At 35.1% G+C, this 19,680-nt stretch overlaps 1 protein-coding gene across 2 annotated transcripts in view; it reads right to left on the reverse strand.

Moving 5' to 3' along the window:
* Positions 1 to 19,680, reverse strand: part of rictor (rapamycin-insensitive companion of Tor) — a 955,009-nt gene that overhangs the window by 795,203 nt on the left and 140,126 nt on the right. For both annotated transcript variants that reach the window (XM_090406113.1, XM_090406114.1), the window contains exon 6: positions 12,574 to 12,641. In XM_090406113.1, the coding sequence (XP_090262239.1) occupies positions 12,574 to 12,641 (68 nt within the window). The remainder of the gene's footprint in view (positions 1 to 12,573; positions 12,642 to 19,680) is intronic.

Genomic DNA, 19,680 nt, shown 5'->3' on the forward strand with positions numbered 1-19,680 from the left:
CTGTGTGTATGTTCACGAGGACAGTTTGCCTGTTCTGAGGGACAAAAAAAAAATGAGTTTCTGGGTGAAAAAAACCCTCTACATCCGTATGAGACCAGTTAACTCACTTAAAATTCTGTCCAAACTTTGGATAGAAAGGTGTTGTGCATGTGGTTGAGTTCTGTAAAGAGAGGTTCCACTGGAACAAAGATTGTAGGCTCTAATGGTTACAGTTTTAATGATGCCATATTGTTGAGAGGGGTGGTGGTGGGCGAGTTTGTGAATGTATCTGTTTGTGTGAGTGAGTTTTCTGTATACAGTGAAGGAGAGGTTGCCATTCAGAAGGTGTCACTAAGGTGTCTAAGGAAGATTAAACTATTATTTTCCTTTTCCATCATAAGCTGGATTCTTGGAACACACACACACGGATACACAGAGATATTTAGACATAACTTTCTTTCTCGTTAGATTAAGGAATTCAGAACTATTTTTTCACATGGCTCACTTACTAATAACCAAGGACTCATCATAAGTTATACCTGGAAATCTTTGATTAGATTGCTGCTCATACCTAACTTCATTTCAGCTAATTATCCCCAAATTATGCTAAGAAAACTAATGACTCATGCATACTTCACTGTTTCCTGGTGTTTGATTGACTGCACTATAGTGGTTTCTTTCAGCTTTATATGTTACTTTTTTTGTTTTTCTTCATATAAAGAAGTCATAAATTCCTTACGGCTTCTTGTCAGTGTTTTTCTTTGTTTCAAGAACCAAATAAATCCAGTTTCTTGGAATAACAAAAGAAAAAAAAAAAAAGCCTTAGAAGGCCAAAATATTAAATGTGCCCATACTGGAGATCTGACAAATAACAGACTAATTTAGAAGAATATTCTTAAGAGGATGCTTGTAATATTTCAAACTTAATCATATAGTACTATTGTTAATAATTGGTGGATTTTTATATAGATAAGGATATTCATAGATATTATTTCTTAATATTTATCCTACCATAGAGATGATCTCTGTTTCTAACAATTATTTTTTTAATTCTGAGTGTACCTATATGTTATATGCACAAGGGTTCACTCCAATTGGTGCAATGATCTTAACTCTTTCTTTCAGAATCCAAATAATCACTGACTCAAGACCAAAATACAAAATAAATACATTTAATAAAACAAAAACAATATATATACACTTCAAACAAATATTACATAACTAACTACAAATTAATTGGATCCAAGGCCTTTTAAAAAATAAACTTACACTTAAGACTAGACTAAACACTTTGTTTGCACAATCACAAAATGTTCATAGCCAGTTTCTTTCTCTGTCAAGGCCCTTTTCTGAAGATATGTGACTCCATTCTTCATTTGCACAGGATCCTTTTCATCACTGAACACACACAAAATCTTCCTGACTTAATTCTGTCTCTTTTCTTCAGTAGAAATAATAGTCAGATCCGGCGTCCTTAATACAGATGAAACTTCCTAATCAGAGTTTTCTCGAACATTCCTTTAGAACGTAAATAGCAAATTCTTCTTTTATTCACTAAATGCTTATTGACAGTCTTACTCTTCCAATTAAAACAACTTACAGTTCTACGATTCCCTTTTCGGAATCTACTATAAATCTTTCAATCAGTGTTTCCTCCAATATTCCTTTTAAAACGATTTATAGCAATATTTCCCTTTTATTTATCCACATACTTATTCCACATTAAAACTTAATAGTTCCACGATTCCTGTTTCGGAATATACTATTAATTTTCCTCTGACTGTCACATAAAAAGCTTAAGTTCCTTCCGAACCTAAATGTCTGCTGGCCTGTGTTCTAAATTCCTTCCGAACACTCTCTTGTTTTCAGCCGTTACTCAGATACCGAACGCTTTCTTGTCAGCTGTCAATCACTCCATAAAACTTCTCCGCGAGCATGCGCACTCCACGAAAGTCAAAAACTAAGTACTGTAAAATAGCTGACACGTTGTATCCGTTAGTGACAAGAGAATGTCCTCATAAAACACAACTTTTGATAATTTTAAATTACAATCAAATTCTTTTAAGTAATACAAAGATCAAATCTAGTAAGTATATCAATTTTTTAACTTCTTTACATATTACTTTGGACAAAACAATTCCATAATGGGCACATCGCAAGTGCCGACCATGCGTTATGAAAACAAAACTAATAAACATACTAACATAAACAATACGTAAAAATATTCAGAATTTTTATTATGATTATTTTTACTATAATGTGCAAAATAACCTGATAGATTTCTCCTGAAGATATAACTATTAGAAATTGATGGTGATTATGATGGTAATTTGTACATTAGATAATTTTCATTTGTACACTGCACAAAAACAGAAATGAAAAACATTATTCAACAAAACATGTTACATTTTAAGGTGCTGATCTTTCTCTAGTAGCAGGACTGAGTTCAAGAATTTCAATTTACAATAACAAATCTAGTCATTGGGGATGAACAATTCTTGACACCCACTCAGCATTGGTGAGGAAATGTCCATAAACAGAGTAAGACAATAATTGAAATAAGTGCTAATCAGATGATGTCAATATATATGCCGATATATCTCCATGTCCAGAACCTTGATGTTTTGTTTTCTTGCATTTGAATTGCTGTGTGCACTTTGACATTGTCTTTTTGGAGAACCGTTCACCTTCAAATGGCCAGTGAGTAGCATTCAGAGAGACTGTGATGAGAAGAGGTCAGCAATGAGAGTGCAGCATTCTAGAACCTGCTCAAAGTAGACTATGCCTTTGAAATTTCTTCAAACATACACAACATGAGCCTGTTCTGAAACCCACCTCTTATCAGAAATAGAAGTGCATATTCATTTTTTTTCACATTCATTTTTCTGTTTATTCAGAAGTTTGAAGCATGTTCTTTTCAAATGTGACTAACTGTATTTGCTTATACAGTTGAACTTTGTTGTAACGAAGACAGAAATAACAAGATCACAGTTGTAATAAGCAAAAACACAATGATTTTAATTTACACATATTCCCATACAATTGCTCATTTTTTAAAAGCGCATACTACACAAATATACAATACGAATTTTGGTAACTATATAAATATTTCTTAATTGCTCGAGAAGTTCTTGGAATAGACAAGAATGAGTGACTTAGCCTTAATGACCATCTGCATTGGATTACTGGCCAGTTTATAACCTAATCTTGGCTTTGAGGACCATCTCCTCTCTATCTATTTCTCCAGTGTCTAGACTCAAGCCCTCATTTTTCACTTTACCCAACACTGCTATGATTGTAAAATCAATTAAAAATGGACCCTTCCTTCAGAAATGTCTACTAAATGAGAAAGTCCATCAGATCGCAAAAAAAGTTAAAATTATTCATGAGATAGAATGTGATGTGAAAAATGTTTCTTTATCTTCTTCAAGAGTATTGACATTGTGGAAAAATAAATACGAGGGTGGTCTGAAAAGTTCTAGGCCTCAACCATAGATGGCAACACTATCGGCAACATTGTTTTTTTTTCTAAGTTGGTAGATCTGTCATAAGCATCCATGCGAAATTGCAAGTCATTCTATCACGCAGTTTGTTTTATACAGCTGTTTGAAGCAAAATTCTTTGTAAAAGAAGGTTTAATGCCAAAAGAAATTCATTCGAACGTTCATAAAAGTTTATGGGCACTCTTCTACTTCGTTTTCGACAATTAAGAAATGGGTTGCCGAGTTCAAACATGGCCGTACCACCCTTGAAGATGATCCACATGAAGGACATCCAAAAAAGTGTAACACCACCAGAAATCATTGATCAAGTGCACAATATGGTATTGGATGACCGGCGAGTCAAAGTGCGTGAAATTGCTGAGACTATAGGCATTTCAAAAGAACTTGTAGGATATATTTTGCATGAAGAATTGCAAATGAAAAAGCTTTGCGCAAGATGGGCGGTGAGCTTGCTCAAAGTAGATCAAAAATGCACTAGCATGAAAATCTCTGAACAGTGCTTGGAGCGTTTTAAAAAGAATAAATCAGTTTCTTTTTTAAAAAAAAAAACTGATTTTGTGCATTGATTTATTACTATGGATGAGACTTTGATTCACCAGTACATACCATAATCCAAACAGCAGTCAAAACAGTGGACAGTAGCCGCTTCAGAGCCAAAGAAGACAAGGTCATGGCATCGGTGTTTTGGGATGCTAAAGGCATTTTGTTTATTAATTATCTTGAAAAGGGTAAAACAATAACCGGGGAATATTATTCCGATCTTTTAACCAGACTAGACGAGAAACATGAGAAATAACCAGGTTTGAGAAGAAAAAAAATCATCTTTCATCAGGAGAATGTACCTGCCCACAAAGGTGTTTTGGGAATGGGAAAATTAAGGGATCTGCACTATGAATTGTTGGAACATCCACCCTATTCCCCAGATTTGGATCCCTCTGACTTCTAACTCTTCCCAAAACTAAAACTCTTCCTTGCTGATCAGTGTTTATCTTCGAATCAAGAGGTAATTGCAGCTGTAGAGGGGTATTTTGCAGATCTTACTGAGAACCACTACAGGGACAGGATAATGGTGGTGGAGCAGCGCTGGAATAAATGTACTAGTCTAAAGAGAGATTATGCTGAAAAATAAAAAAAATTTGAAATTATAAATTCGTTTTTTTTATTGTTAGGCTGAGAACTTTTCAGACCACCCTCGTAAGTTGTGAACTACGACCGATTTTTTTTTTTTTTTTGTAAAAAAAAAAGACAATGTTTTGGTAGTAGTGAAGTACATTCTTCAAAGGAAATGATGATACAACGTTTTATAATGAACAACAATACTCATGGTAATAGTTGTATGACCCTGAATCTTAGGAGTGTTGAAATTTATCAAATGAGTAGGAGGAGACACGGAGTGTACTATTATCAGTCGTGAAGTATCTTAACGACTGGACTACTTGTATATAGAGGCAAATGACTTCATATGAATTGCTCAGTATCCCATAATGCCAAGCGCATACGCTCTCTCTCTCTCACACACACGCACACACCCTCCTTTGGGTGTGTATAATACTATGCATTATGGGAATGGCCATTACCCAGACCAGTTTCAACCTCAAGTCTCATCAGTGGGAGCCAGGCCCAGAAGGGATATCAAAGTTAAAGTAATGCAGGAGTCATATATATTTTTCACATACAAATAGTTAAAAGGTGTATTATGTTGTATTAAATTACTTTGGATTAGAGATAGATGTTACAAGTATTTCACTTGGTTAGATGCTAAGAAATTATATTCTTGCTTTAATCCTTGGTTCCAAGTATAAGCAAAGTCTGTGTGTGAAGTATCTTCACCACTAGACTACTTGTATATAGAGGCTAATCATATATATTGATATAATGGGCTAAGGTGAGAGATTAACGAGTCATTTATATATAGGAAAAGACAGAGTAGGCAATAAAACAGTCCTTGAGAGAAAGAAAGGAAATCTGCTGAGCAGCATATGTGCAAGATCCTATCAATGCTTTGAAAATGTCAACTGCAACAGCACAGGTTTCTTTGAATCTTTTCATATCATGTGGCCAGAAGTGGGTGATGTAAGCACAGAGATATGGTATGGATCTGAAGTGACAAAATCTCCACAAGTCGTCACTGATGAACCAGTAGACCTGCAAGCAGTGAAGAAGATAATTTCATTGCAATTATTATTTTTTTTTTTTAGAGGACAAGGTAATGGATCAGTAGATTGATAGCAACCCCTCATTTCTTTTTTCTTTCTTTTTTTTTTTTTTTAATCGGCTGATATGGGTTTGCTTCCAGACCAGGATACACAAATTCTATCATCTATGTTGGAGATGTTTTGATATCTACTTTAAAGAAAAGAAAAAGAGAAAGCAAAAAACAGATGGACAGGTTGTCTGCAATGGCCTTTGCAAGGGATAAAATGGCATGTCTGCAATTTATATAGGAGGTTGAAAGTTTATTTTTCACTTGGGAGGTGTTTTAAGCATTTAGCTCTTTCAAAAGTCAGACTGGATTTGTTGGTGATTTGCAACTGTTGCAACTTCAGTGTAAGATGAAAATGGAGCTAAAGTTTTTGTCTTGTGACATGCTAATTTGTCTTTCCTGAGCAATTCTCTTCAAATACTAGTACAATACTGAGCATGTTCAGGTTAATTTGTGTGAAAATTTCCATATAATGAACTTGTTCATTATACGGAATTTTAGAGTAAACTACTCCTCCTACAAATCTCCTTCCATTCCATTCTAATGAACTTGACAATCTGGCAAGATGATGTCACAATTTCTCTTAAAGCAATCAGTTCATCCAACAATCCAGGAACAATACCAGTCCACACTGGATCTGAATATCTGATGCAGGTCTCAGAATCAATTCAGAATGACCATCCAGAACGGCAATAGTCACTGAAAATGAGATGTTCAGCCGTGTTTAGTTTGTAATGTCCAAATGCAATGCTATGCCTCACATTATCTGGCATTTTCCTTTGTAGATATTATACTGTTCTAGGTATAATACAACTGAGTTCCAACTCATAACTCAAATGTTCTTGAATTACATGATCTTTAAGACTTAATCATATGCTATTGTGCTTGCAGAAAAAGTGCTTTAATTTGGTATACAAAACAGTTATACAGTAATCTACCATTTATCCAACTTTCAAAACCACAACCCATCAATTAACTGACCCTTGTATAGCAACAGACTTTCTGGTAAAGTATTATATAATTTTACTTCAATTATCAGAACTTGCTATTTTCATAATTGAAGGGTTGGATAAATGGTAGATTACTGTTTCCAAAACCTTCTATGCTTTAAGAGAACTATAAAATGAAAAGAAGACTGTTCAGATGAAGATAAATCCTACATGATCCTACACAAGAGAAATAACTGCTACTAGAGAAATAAAATATACAGTATCAGAAGTATGTATCTATAAATTACTCTACTCTCTTACAAAGAATGAAAAATCAAAACCTGGTTATAAATCACCAAAAGACTGAATAACAGTTTTAATGGGTGATAATGCTGAAGGAAATTTCAAACTAAAGTCCGTGTTTGGTTATTATACAAAAAATCCTAAGGCATAATGATACTAAAGCCAGCAATCAGCAAAGCATGGATGACTATGAATCAGGTTTAGATGAAAGCAAGTTTGTTATAACAATGTTTACTATAGCAAGAGTTAACTGTCTGTGATAAATACCACCAAACATTATAATAAATACATATGTGGTGTGCATATGGGTCAAAGTTGGATAACTGGAAAGAGACATCCACATAGTTTTTTTTAGGAATGTGGATAACCAATAAGGCTTCTGACCTAATCTCCAATCCTCATCTTCTCATGGTGCACCCCATTAGTAGATCTCTGCCTAGATACTGAATGAAAGAGAATGGGTCAGCAAGGGATTTGGCAGACTAACTGCATTATTATTATTGGCTGAAATCAAAATCGGAAAATGATGGTACAACATGACAGAAATTCGTGGCAACTGGTATGTCACCTGATTAAACAAGGCCCAAGTCATTTTAGTCAGGCAACTAGAGCAAACAGAGAAAAGTCAACTACTCGAGCAAATTCCAGAACATCAGCAGAGTTCAAGATTGGCACCATCAACAAAAGAAGCATCAATGGAAAAGAAATGGAATTAGCAGCAGAATTGGATAAGTACCTACCAGATCAACATGATAGTCATTACAGAAACAAAGAAGACAAAAACAGATGAGATTTTGATGAGCAACAAATACAAGATGTTATAATAATTATTAATAATAATTAATTATTAATTAATTCTTATTAATTACTTCTATAGAGACCTCAATAAAGGTCAAAACCAATCTGGGTAGTGACCCTTCCCATAATGCATAGCATTATGGGATACTAAGGCAAGTGATGTGAAGTCATTAATCTCTATATATGAGTTGCCCAGTTGTGAAGTTACTTCATGTGCAAACTTTGTTTGCTTACATTTGGATAAAGGATTAAACCAAGAATATAATTTCTTGGCATCTTTAATATCTTTAATTTATACTATACCCAAGTGGAAAAACTTTCAACATAACAAGGATTTGTATTTAAGTTTTGTACATCTGGAAATATTATTTACAGCAGTCCTAGAAGAACTTTTTAAAAATCTGGATTGGAAAATTAGAGTTTTATAGCAAATGGGAAAGAACTAAATCACCCACAATTTGCTGATAACATAGTTATTTTAGGAAATTCTGCAGAAGAATTTCAACAAATGATCAATGAATTGAATGCAGAAAATAAAAAGAAAGGATATAAGCAAATAGATATAAAACAGATTATTATTATTATCTAACACTTCCAGGGAGTCCAAAGACTCATCGAGGAAGAGCGTGCCAACAGATCGAAAGATTTATTTCTTCCAACTACTAACCACGCTCAAACTTGCTTAACTTTTTGCGTGAGTCGTAAGTAGCAGAGGCTCTACCAATCAACCAACCTTTGCAAAGACAAAATGAAAATAATGTATAATAAATACATCACCAAAAAGCCAGTACAAATCCTATGTTCACCTAAGACAAAAGATCACAGTGGAGAAAAGCTATGAAGAAGAAATTATACATAGAATTCAATTTGGTTTGGAGACCCTTTGGAAAACACTGTGAAGCACCCAAAGGAAACATTCCAATCTGCCATAAAAGAAAAATATTCGACTGTTGTATACTTCCAATCATGATATATGGAAGTGAAATACGATACTTTGACTAAAAACTTTGATCGAGTTGAGATTTACCAAGAGTAAAATGGAAAGATCATTACTCAGTATTACCATTCTAGATAGAAAGCGCAATACTTTGATCACAGCTCAGACTAGGATGAGACACATTAAAAAGCTATTAAAAGATAAAAATAGCAATAGGCAGGTCATATGAACAAAGTTGATATCTGAATGGTATCCCAGAACATGGAAACAAAACTACAGGAATACCAAAGAGATAATGGGTTATTATTATATTATATTAAGATTATTAATTATTAAGGCAGGTGCTGCCTTAATAATTTACTAATGTTTTATAATAGAGTGACAGCAGAATTAGATAAGGGAATTGATACCATGATACTGTTGGGCTCTACAATGGCAATTTGCATGTTACCATGTGGAAAAGTATTACAAAAGTTAGAGCAAATGGGAATGGATATGAAGTTGGTATGGTGGAGTGGAATATCCACTATAGAAAGAGAATGAGAGTGACTAGTGGAGTACCTTAGTTATCTGTACTAGGACCACTACTCTTTAATTTGAATATTAATGATATAGGGAAAGATTTAAGGGGGACATTCGTTTGCTGATGATGAAAAATGGGGGAGGCAATAATTGATAAAGGTGATATAGCTATCTTGCAGGATAATTTAAATAAATTGGCATTGTGGGCAAAGGATAATGATAGTCTAATGTTGTAAAATATCAGATTTTGCACTTTAGGTTGAAAATGTTGCATACTGTGTATAACATCAATGGTACTAGATTGCAGAAGATTGATGAGGCTAGGAACTTGGGGTAATAGTGAACAGCAAGTCTGGTTTCCATTGTGATTCTTAAATAGTGGAGAGAGTGCAAAGGAGAGTGTTAAAAATGATATCAGGATTGTGGAATACTGATTATAAAGGCAGATTGAGAATTTGTAGACTGCAGACACCAGCAAACAGGAGAAAGAAGGGTGATATGATTGAGACTTACAAACTTCTGAAAGGGTCATACAGGATTACAGCTGATGGAATTTTTCAATTTATGGAGGGTCGGGAAAGGACAAGAGGACAGGCATCCTTGGAAGCTGAGAAAGAATGCAGCTAAGGAGGAGGGGAGAGGGCTAGAATTTTCTCTCATAAGGTGGTGCATGATTGGAATAGATTGCCATTGGATGTTGTGAGTGCAAGCTGTGTGAACGAATTCAAGAATAAGTATGATAGCTTGTGCATGTAGTATGTGGCCTCCCCTCGATGCGTCTCGGACTCCCTGAAGGTCTCTGAATAATAATAATACTTCCATATTTGAACATTTCTGGTCAAATATCATCTACTCCAGCTGCCTTCCCACATTTCAGCTCTTTGATAGCTTTTTCCTTACCTAAAATGATATGTGCTGCTGATAAAAAATTCGATCACATTTATCAATCTTTCAAAGTAATTGCTCCAAACATCTCCATGAATCTTTAGTTTTCATACAACCTTTGTCTTTACAAGTGACTTTTACAGTTCGCATCCTCCATATCTAAGCTTTTTCAATAGCCTCTAAATAGGCACCATGTCTTTCAAGACAGATTTCATAGTGCATGCAAAGTTTCTCTGTCATCTCGGAGAACAAGGGTTGGGACATCTGCCTGACATATCATGTAATTTTATCCTTAGTTCATCAAAGTATGAAGGCTGGTCATGGTGGAATGCCCATTTTAGAGAATGTAATACTTGTTCCAGCACATGCCCATGATTCTCATTTGTGTTAATGGTTCATGGTCTCCCTGAATGCCTATTGCATTGCAGTAGAACACTCCCAGTACATCAGAACCTCTCGATTAAGGCAATGATGACACTATTGCTTGAGAAATGCTTAAGAAAATGACAAACTGCTCACAAGCATGTCATAGACCATTTGCTATACCAAATCCGTATGAACGAAAATGACACTCAACAAAAAGTGTATTTTCTTCCAACATCAAAACCATTGCTACAGCTCAATATAATGGCATAGACTCTACACGTGCTCTTCTATTAACGTGCATGCAGTTGAATGGCATATCTCATAGATTGTGTACCGAAGGGGGTGTACTGTTTTTTTTTTTTCCTTTTTTTCCCCACCATACCATATTTTGTCATCTTCCTGATAATTATCCTCTGTATTCTTACCAAAGTATTCCCATCACTTTCGTGTAACTACTTATACACATTGTTTCACCTTTTTACATTTTCTCTGCATTCTCTCAGTGCACATGCCAACTTACTTGCCAAGAACTTTCAATATGCTTTCTTTTTTCCATGACTGTCTCCTTAACCTCTTCAGTATGCCATAGAGTTCTGATTTTTCTATTCTTGCAGACATCTTCACCTCTGGCTGAATAAATCAATATTTTCTATAGTCTCTACAGGTCGGTTCTTATTTTCAAATTCCTTAATTTTTCTCAATAGTTCACTTCTGAAAGCCTCAACTTTGATTTTTTTTTAAATAAAAACTTTCTTATATAATTTTCTTTTCAATATGACGTTTATTTTAATTTTGTTCAGAACTAAGTGGGATCACTTCCTATTTCAAATCTGTATAGTTCACTTTCAGCAGAAACCTAGTCAACGACACTTTTCTTATTTCTTGTGATTTCTCTTCAGGTGAATTCGTGCACTTTTTTATACTGGAATACTATGTTAGTGATGAAAGGTCCATGTCCTGAACAGAAATCCAGATACTATTATTATTATTATGATTTGCTATATTCTCCAAATTTCTCAACATATTTCTATATGTGTGTGGTTTGATTTCCTACTCTGATGTTTGGATCTTCGACCAGGACCAACTTTTCCTTTATGTAACTTGCTGTCTATAGTAACAAAAAATTCCTCTCCTTATTTAGGAGAATCTTCTGTGGGACCATATGCACAAATAAGCCTCAGTGTTCAGTTTTGCTTTCTAATGTTTGCCTATATCATCAACACTTGAAACTGCTTGCCATTCAAGAAGGTTTAGCTTCATTTAATATTTATTGTTGAATACTGAAGCTATACATCCTTTTCCTAATCATTAATGCTTGAATATAACATCTTAGCAACTGTAGTTGCTATTTAGAAGCATTTGCCTGTTTTTTTGTCTTCATTTCAGTAACACCAATTATGCCAACATAGTACTTCTCCAATTCTTCTAATAGATGCTGTTATTACTTCTAATTAAAAATTATTAAATTAAGATATAAATAAGGAGTAGATCAACAAATGAAACATTGTTTTAAATTTCTAAGTAGTACACAAATTTTCAACAGCATTATCTCTGAGACATCACATAAGTATTCACTAAAAGAAACAAAGTATTTTATACCAGTAAGCAGAAAGGAACATATATGGCCTCCCAATAATGCCCATGTCTTTAAGTGACAACTCATGGTGAAGGTATGTATCTGTGCAAGTTCTCAATATCACTTTCAAAACTTTTAATTATAAATATTTTTTCTACTTGACATGAAATAATAATGGATATTTATTATCCTTTAGTTCAATAATTTTCATTACTACACACTTCATTATTAATTAGATACTTATACAAAACTGATAGATGCCACTATAAACGAGTGATTTTAAAATATAAAAGAAGTCTGCTTAAGTTTTTTGGCCCTCTTTCAAGCTCAGGTGGCCTCAAGACTGAAATAGTAACATTTTTCTCTTCTAATAAATTCTCTTCCTATAAAACATGCATGCACACAAGAGAACATGTGATTGTTAGATATAGCAGAAGAGAGTGAGATGAGAATATCCCATCATGGCTCCAGGACTAGGTGCATCTCATAAATACTGAAGAAACTCATACACATATATACTGAACATTAATTTATTAAAGAGAGCAAAAAAGGTAGATGCAATAACAATTTACCTGAATGCATAATCTGATATGTCAGCAGAATAGTAAAAATGGCAGTCAGTAAATGGTGCTAATATAGTCTGTAAAAAGAAAGAGATTTGAAAAAATGTCTATAAAGCTAACAAGAAAGTTTAAATAATATCAAATATGGTGTTCAAATTTTGTTATATAATGTTCTCTCTCAAAGAAAATCAAATTTACCTTTAAAAAATTATAAATGCTACTACAGTCAAGCACAAATGTATTTTTATTATAGTTATTGTAGAAGGCCTACATGAAAAGTTATGCATATTATTCTCATTATTTCCTCTATTTTTTTTTTTTTTTAATTGCAAATGTAAGAAGTAAATGTGACATTAAGAAAACAAGCTTATGAGAGTAATATATTATGATGGCTTATACAACTTGCTCTATCTTGGTCATAAAATGCTTAAATATTCACTATTTAAGACAATCAACAAAACAAACTATGCTTCTGACTTTATTACTTTTGTTTTAGATGTCTGACTAATCTTCAGAGAGGTCAATCATACTGTAAAAAAAAGTATACTAATAAAAGACGAAAATATCATCCTCTTTCAATCAGTGGAATACTATGACAACTTTTGGCAAATGCTCCACATGCTACACTATAAGAAACAGCTTTCTTAGCCTAAACATACCTTGTTAAGTTAAAAAATGCAAATATCTTATCCTGTTACACATGATGTACAACCCTGGCACTCGATGTAACATCAAATAATATATCCTTCAATTCTAAAATAAACAGCCAAGATGAAACTTTCCTACCATACATCAATCCTATTCGAGAGGTTAAAAAAACCTTTAGGAATCCATACTATATGTCTAGGTCAGTAATGAGAACAGAAAAACTTACTCATATTTTTTCTGAAAATGTATGTCTTAGGGGAAAACAAGCAGACAGCATCTCCAAATAATGAAAGTAAGAAAGATAGGCATACAGTGAGCTTTGAGTTCAGCTGCATGTGTATGAATAATGGCCAACGGCCACTTCTACTGAAATGGCTTCCATCCTCCCATATCACACATACCAGTACCTAGAGAAAAAACTAAGGAAAACTGGGACTGCTTGCTTGCTAAACTAAGGTTCATACAGTGACGTAGCTAGAGCTGTTGCTGCCCGGGGCAGTCCTTGAGTTTGCCGCCCCTCTCAATGCACACCAAAAATACTACAAAAAGTCAAAACGACGTATTGGGAAATAAATTAAACACTATGTTTATTTTTGAAATAAAACTTTAATTTCAACATTCTAAAATGTCAGTTTTCCTGCTTTTTTGTTAGCAAAATCGATGACATTGGCAAAGTCTATTTCATAGTATTGTAGGTAATTCTTAATCAAATTTTATTTAGAAAAACTCCTCTTACAACTAGCAACACTTACAGCAATTGTGAGGAAAATTCACAGTAGTATTACAATATTTGGAACTGAGTTCTCGAGACTGTATTTTAGGATTAACTGCAAAAGTTCAAAAAGGTTCAAAGTGCCGCCTGGGGCAGTCTGCCCCCCCGTCTGTCTGTCTAAAAGTTTTCAAGAGTGGGAATTATATAAAAAAACAAGTGCTAATAAAAATATTAATAAAAATTAGGTCTCCGCAACCTCTTTTTTTGACTTAAGCCGTTAACATAAAAGGCGTCTATGACACGTCTTTTGTTTATTGCACCAAAATTGATTTTAATGTATCGCAGACATTACGAAGTTCGCATCAATTTCAAACTAATTTAGAGTTTAAAAATAATTTATATGTCAGAGTTAAACCCACTTCTCAAATTTTGCACATTTGTCAACGATTTTTCATTAATGTTTTCAAATATGCCATAAAAATGTTTTGTCAAGAAATCAGTAATAAATTTTTTCTTTGGGGAGGGGGGGGGGGGGAGTTGTCACATCAATACTTCACCAAAACATGTCTCAGAAGTACACAAGTTAATAAATATAAATAAATAAAAGAGCATAATTAGACAAAAATCAGTGTAGAAAATTAAATGTAGAAGGAATATAAACACAAATATAAAAATTGTATAAAAACAAGTGCTAGAAATTTATAAGAACATAGGTAAATAAACCAGGTATTCAAAGTTTACGTACAGTTAGTTAAACTGATAAATCTAATATATTCAATATCATAATTTATATACAATGAAAAAGATTAATGCTCTGTAAAAATTTAAAAACAGAAACAATGACTGTACTCATTGACAAAACGAGTTGTTTTGTCAATGTTTAATTAATAGTTTAATTGATGAGCAGTCAATTAAACTATGAATTATACACAGACATGTCATCACCCCTCAATAGGAAGGAATGTGAAAGATGACTATGACCTATGCAGAACTAAGCTAGAACAACTTCCTCTTTACGGTTCCTGCATGGCCAAAGCTGCCAGAATTTAATTTCGGGCTCAATCTGAAAGGGCTAATTATTGGTCTCTCTATTCCATAATGACTGCGATTGAGTTGGTTTCTGATGATCTACCAATAATCAGTACATGGAACAAGCAGATGGTGGAAGCATGAAAAAAAAAAGCTGACCCAGCTGCATTCTAATGTGGCTTGGAATCCAATAGAAACATAGATAACCGATAGAGGATATGTTGGATTTGAGAGAACTCTCGATGTTTCTGCAGCTTTAGGCATCCTACTGCATATAAAGAACTTCATCGATCTGAATACTTTATGTACCTTTGGTACCAATGAAATATTCTGTATTTTAATGCAAGCTCTATTGCAGATAGCTCAAGTGACATGATAGAAGTCTATTTAGTGGCATATGAAATTCTGTGCTATGCTGTTTACTATGTTATCCAATATCTAGCTTATATTGTAGTAGGATTCGAGCATATATTAGGCTGTCTGGGAATACAGCAACTAGTGTCTGATTTTGAACAAACCATCAGTGTAAACAGGCACAAAAATCAAAGTATTCTATTCCATGAAGTTAAAAGAGTTGCTGAAAACATAGGAAGGATGGAAAATTAGGGTAGCGTGCAGAAAGAAAAGCTGCATGGTATGTATTATTACGGGCAACTCCAGGGAGTCCATAGACTCATCGAGAGAGGTCCTAAACATCATGTCCATACAACTATACGACATTCTCACAATATCTATCATACCGTGCCTTGAACTCACTCACCGTCATAGCACCAACAACAGGTTCTGGCAGCTTATTCCACTCATTTCCCACTTTAAAAGTAAAGAACCCAGCTCTAACACCCTTGTTAACACTCTTGCCCAGCTTCCATAGGTGTCCCCTAGTTCTCCCACCACCAGTCCTGATCTCAAAAATATCCTCTGAATCAATCCAATAGAAACCCTTCAACATTTGAATGTCTCAATCATCTCCCTTTTTCCACTTATCAATCAATTTCTGCAACCCACAAATCTTCAACCTGTTCTCATAAGGTTCATTCCATAGACCTGCTATCATCTTGGTCACTTGCATCTGGATCCTCTCCACCTCCTCCCCATCAAGAAGAAACCCTAGCGCCCATATCTGGGCACAGTAGTCTAGATGGGGTCTTATCAAGGCTCAATACAGAGGAACAATAACTTGTTTGTCTCTGCTTATTAAAGTATTTTTCAGCAACCAAGTGATTTGATGAACTGATATAGCCACTTTTGCAATGTGCCCCCTAAACTTCAACTCCCTATCCACCAACACTCCAAAATCCCTGGCCTCGATCTCCTGGAGTACGGTTCCACCAATCTGATATACTGCTGCTAATCTTTTCACCCCAAAATGCATAACCTTACATTTTGCCACATTAAATTGACATCCATTCTCCTTAGCCCAGAACTCCAATCTAACCAAGTTGTCCTGCAAGATTTTGACATCTTCTGCATTCACTATTGCCCTACCCAACTTTGCATCATCAGCGAACAAATGAACTGTTCCTCTGAGATCCTTCCCTATATCGTTAATGAACAAATTAAACAGCAGTGGTCCAAGAACAGAACCCTGCGGCACACCACTAGTCACAGGCTGTCTTTTGGACTCTACTCCTGAATAAACTACTCTCTGATATCTTTCCATCAACCACCCACCTATCCATCTCACCAACCCGATATCCATTCCCATATGTTGTAGTTTACGGATTAGAATTCCATGTGGTATCCTGTCAAATGCCTTAGCCAGGTCCAGCAATATCTATTCCTATTCAGACCCTAGGTATACAATCAGCCATAACCTCCTGTAAATGCTCCTTGACCACTTCCTATGCTCTATCGACATCCAGCCCTTGCAGTTATGCATGCCATGGCACCGAACCAAGCAATCTCCTAAGCTTGTCATACTTGCCAGCACGGTAATTCCACATATACCCTGTCTTAATCGAAAATTCCACACTTTTAGCCACCTCCCAGGTCAAGACCTTATGATCACTCTCACCAATAGGTAGCAACATGGTCATATTCATTAGTCAAATTCTCAGATGCTATTACCAGGTCAAGCACTCTCAAAGCTCTAGTATTTTCAATTACATGCTGTCTCAGATAGTTATCCCTTAATAATTGAATAAAATCCAGTTCCTTCCTCACATGTGTCCTCTCCTCCTTCCAATCAATGTTACCATAGTTGAAATCCCCCATAATAATTACCCTCCTTCCACTCATTGCTTCTATTTGCTTATGCATACTATCTCCACCATCTATTCCATCACTTGGTCTATAGCAGCACCCAACTGTATATTTTGTTCTGCCAGTCTCAATCTCACACCAAATAGCCTCAAATGAGCTCTTTTCACTATCCTGCAATACAATTTCAATTCTCCTTGGTTGCAGTTCATCAGCTATCATCAATAACACTCCTCCTCCCATTTTATTCTCTCTGTCCCTCCTAAACACACTATAACTTACACATTCTATCCCACTAACCATATCATCTTCTGTCAGCCATGTTTCACTAACCAGGAAGAGCCAATCAAGGCCAAAAATTCTTCCTTCTTGTTCCTAATACTCCTGGCATTAGTATACATGAAATGCAGAGGTCCCTTTGTCCCACCCCTATCTTGATGAGTTATTCTAACTATCCCATTCCGATTTCTTGTCCATAGTACTGGCTCGGGTACATCATATATGTTCTGTCTCACTGGTGTCTGCATATCCATCCCCCCCCCCCATCCTCGGTAGTTCTAGTTTCCCTGGTTCTGCACATCCATTTTCACTTCATTCAGCAACACTTTTTCCAGTCTCCACACACCAAATCCATTCAAATGCAGGCCATCCATCTTGTATAAATCCTTTTGCTCATCAAACTCATTCCACACCACACCGTCTGCATAACCTGTGCATAAAGTAATTTGCGATTATGGCCCTCCTTCTAAACTCCTCTCTGTCGTACCGCGGCAACAGACTCACCATCCTAACTCTGTCACTCTTTTCTTTTGCTACCTTTAACAATACTTTAAAGTCCTCTCTCATAAAAAATTTATCTCCTTTCAATTCATTCGTACCAGCCACAACTATCAATTCTTTCACCCTCTGTTTTTGCGCTCAAATACTCTCACTTACATCCTTAAATTTCGCACCCGGTAAGTACGATTTAGTTAAACTCCCATCTATCACCCCTCTTAATAACGAGTCACCATACAACACTCTTTCCTTCATTTCAGAAACTCTCCCACTCTTATGCTTATTTTTTCTTTCAAAAACTTGTTTATTTCCATTAGCCGCGGCACTCCGGAAAGGGTTTTGCAGGTGCTCCAACTGCCGCTGCACACTGTGTATCACTGCGTGCAACCTAGCGATCTCACTCCCTACAAATATTTCCTAATTTTTTTCATCATTTAAACCATTTTCTCTCTCTGTATAGTTGCATTCACTCTCTCTTTGATCATCGTTCTCATTGCCATCTTGTTCAACATCACAATTCCCTATCAAGCCACTATTTTCACTCACATTCTGGCTTTCTTCGAATGACTTCGTATGAATGACATAGTGGAAGTGTGCAGTATTTAGTGATGGCAGTGCTATGTTGTCTATCCCAATACCTAGCATGTAAGAGAGATTTTATTTGCAAAGCAAAGGATTGTATGATAGTCTGACAGGTGTTGTACAGATTCTTCCACCATGAAAAAAAAAAAAAACTCCAAATCAAAAAATTAGGATAATCTAATCAAAGAAAATGTGTTGAATGATTTGCAATTCCAATTTATTCCATAGAAAATAATTATTACCAAATATGAATTAGCATCATCTAAATCTATGTACTTCGTACATTATATAACTATGTAAACACGTAAAAATGCAATATAAATTATAAGAAAGCTGTTATTTGAAAACATTCACAAAATTACAATAATTTTTAACGTGGTTCAAAATATTAGAATAATGAGAAAATAAATACACAAAAATTAGTCAAAGGGAAACAACATGATACTTCGTACTTTGTCCCCCTTAGCTTTTATGACGATTCATAAAGGGTTAGGCATATTATTTACTAGTGGTTCATAATCTTTTTTTTTTTTTAATCAAAACATGCCCATATGGTTTGCAGACTAGAAAAAAAAGTTCATTTTTGTCCCTTGGGACAACTTCTTGAGGATGTTTTTTCATAATTCCCCACAATTCTCAATGGGGTTTAAATCTAATGAGTGTTTTCTGGCCAAGAAATTACATTATTTGCCTTTCTTTGAGCCATCTAGTAGGGGTCTTGGAAGTGTGACAAGAAGCTGAATCTTGCTGAAATAGGAAATCACCATCACATAAATCTTCTGATGCCAGTAACATAAAGTGCTCAAGAATTTCTTGATACACTTTGGAACTGAATCTTTTGTACACACAATGTACAAAGCCTACCTGGACCCACTGCAGTCATACATGATACTTTTGGTAGCAAGCCCATAATATGCCAGAGGTTGCAAATTTCACCAAACATTTCATGCATTCTTTATCAAATGCTTTTCGTTTAAGAGGTCAAACACATATCCCTTGATGACAACGGGACACACAAAACATATTTTCATTGCAAAAGTACCTTTTTCCAGTCCACTTGACCCCACAACAGTCTTTGTTTACACCATTGCACTCTAGCTGCCTTTTGCTTCAAAGTCCAATTTGTGAAGTTGTCTCAACATCGTAGATTTAGACACATTTAGAAACCT

Source organism: Typopeltis vanoorti, chromosome 16 (genome assembly GCF_054136105.1).
Source record: "Typopeltis vanoorti isolate ZY-2024b chromosome 16, IOZ_Tvanoo_1.0, whole genome shotgun sequence".
In the NCBI taxonomy this organism is placed as follows: domain Eukaryota; kingdom Metazoa; phylum Arthropoda; class Arachnida; order Uropygi; family Thelyphonidae; genus Typopeltis; species Typopeltis vanoorti.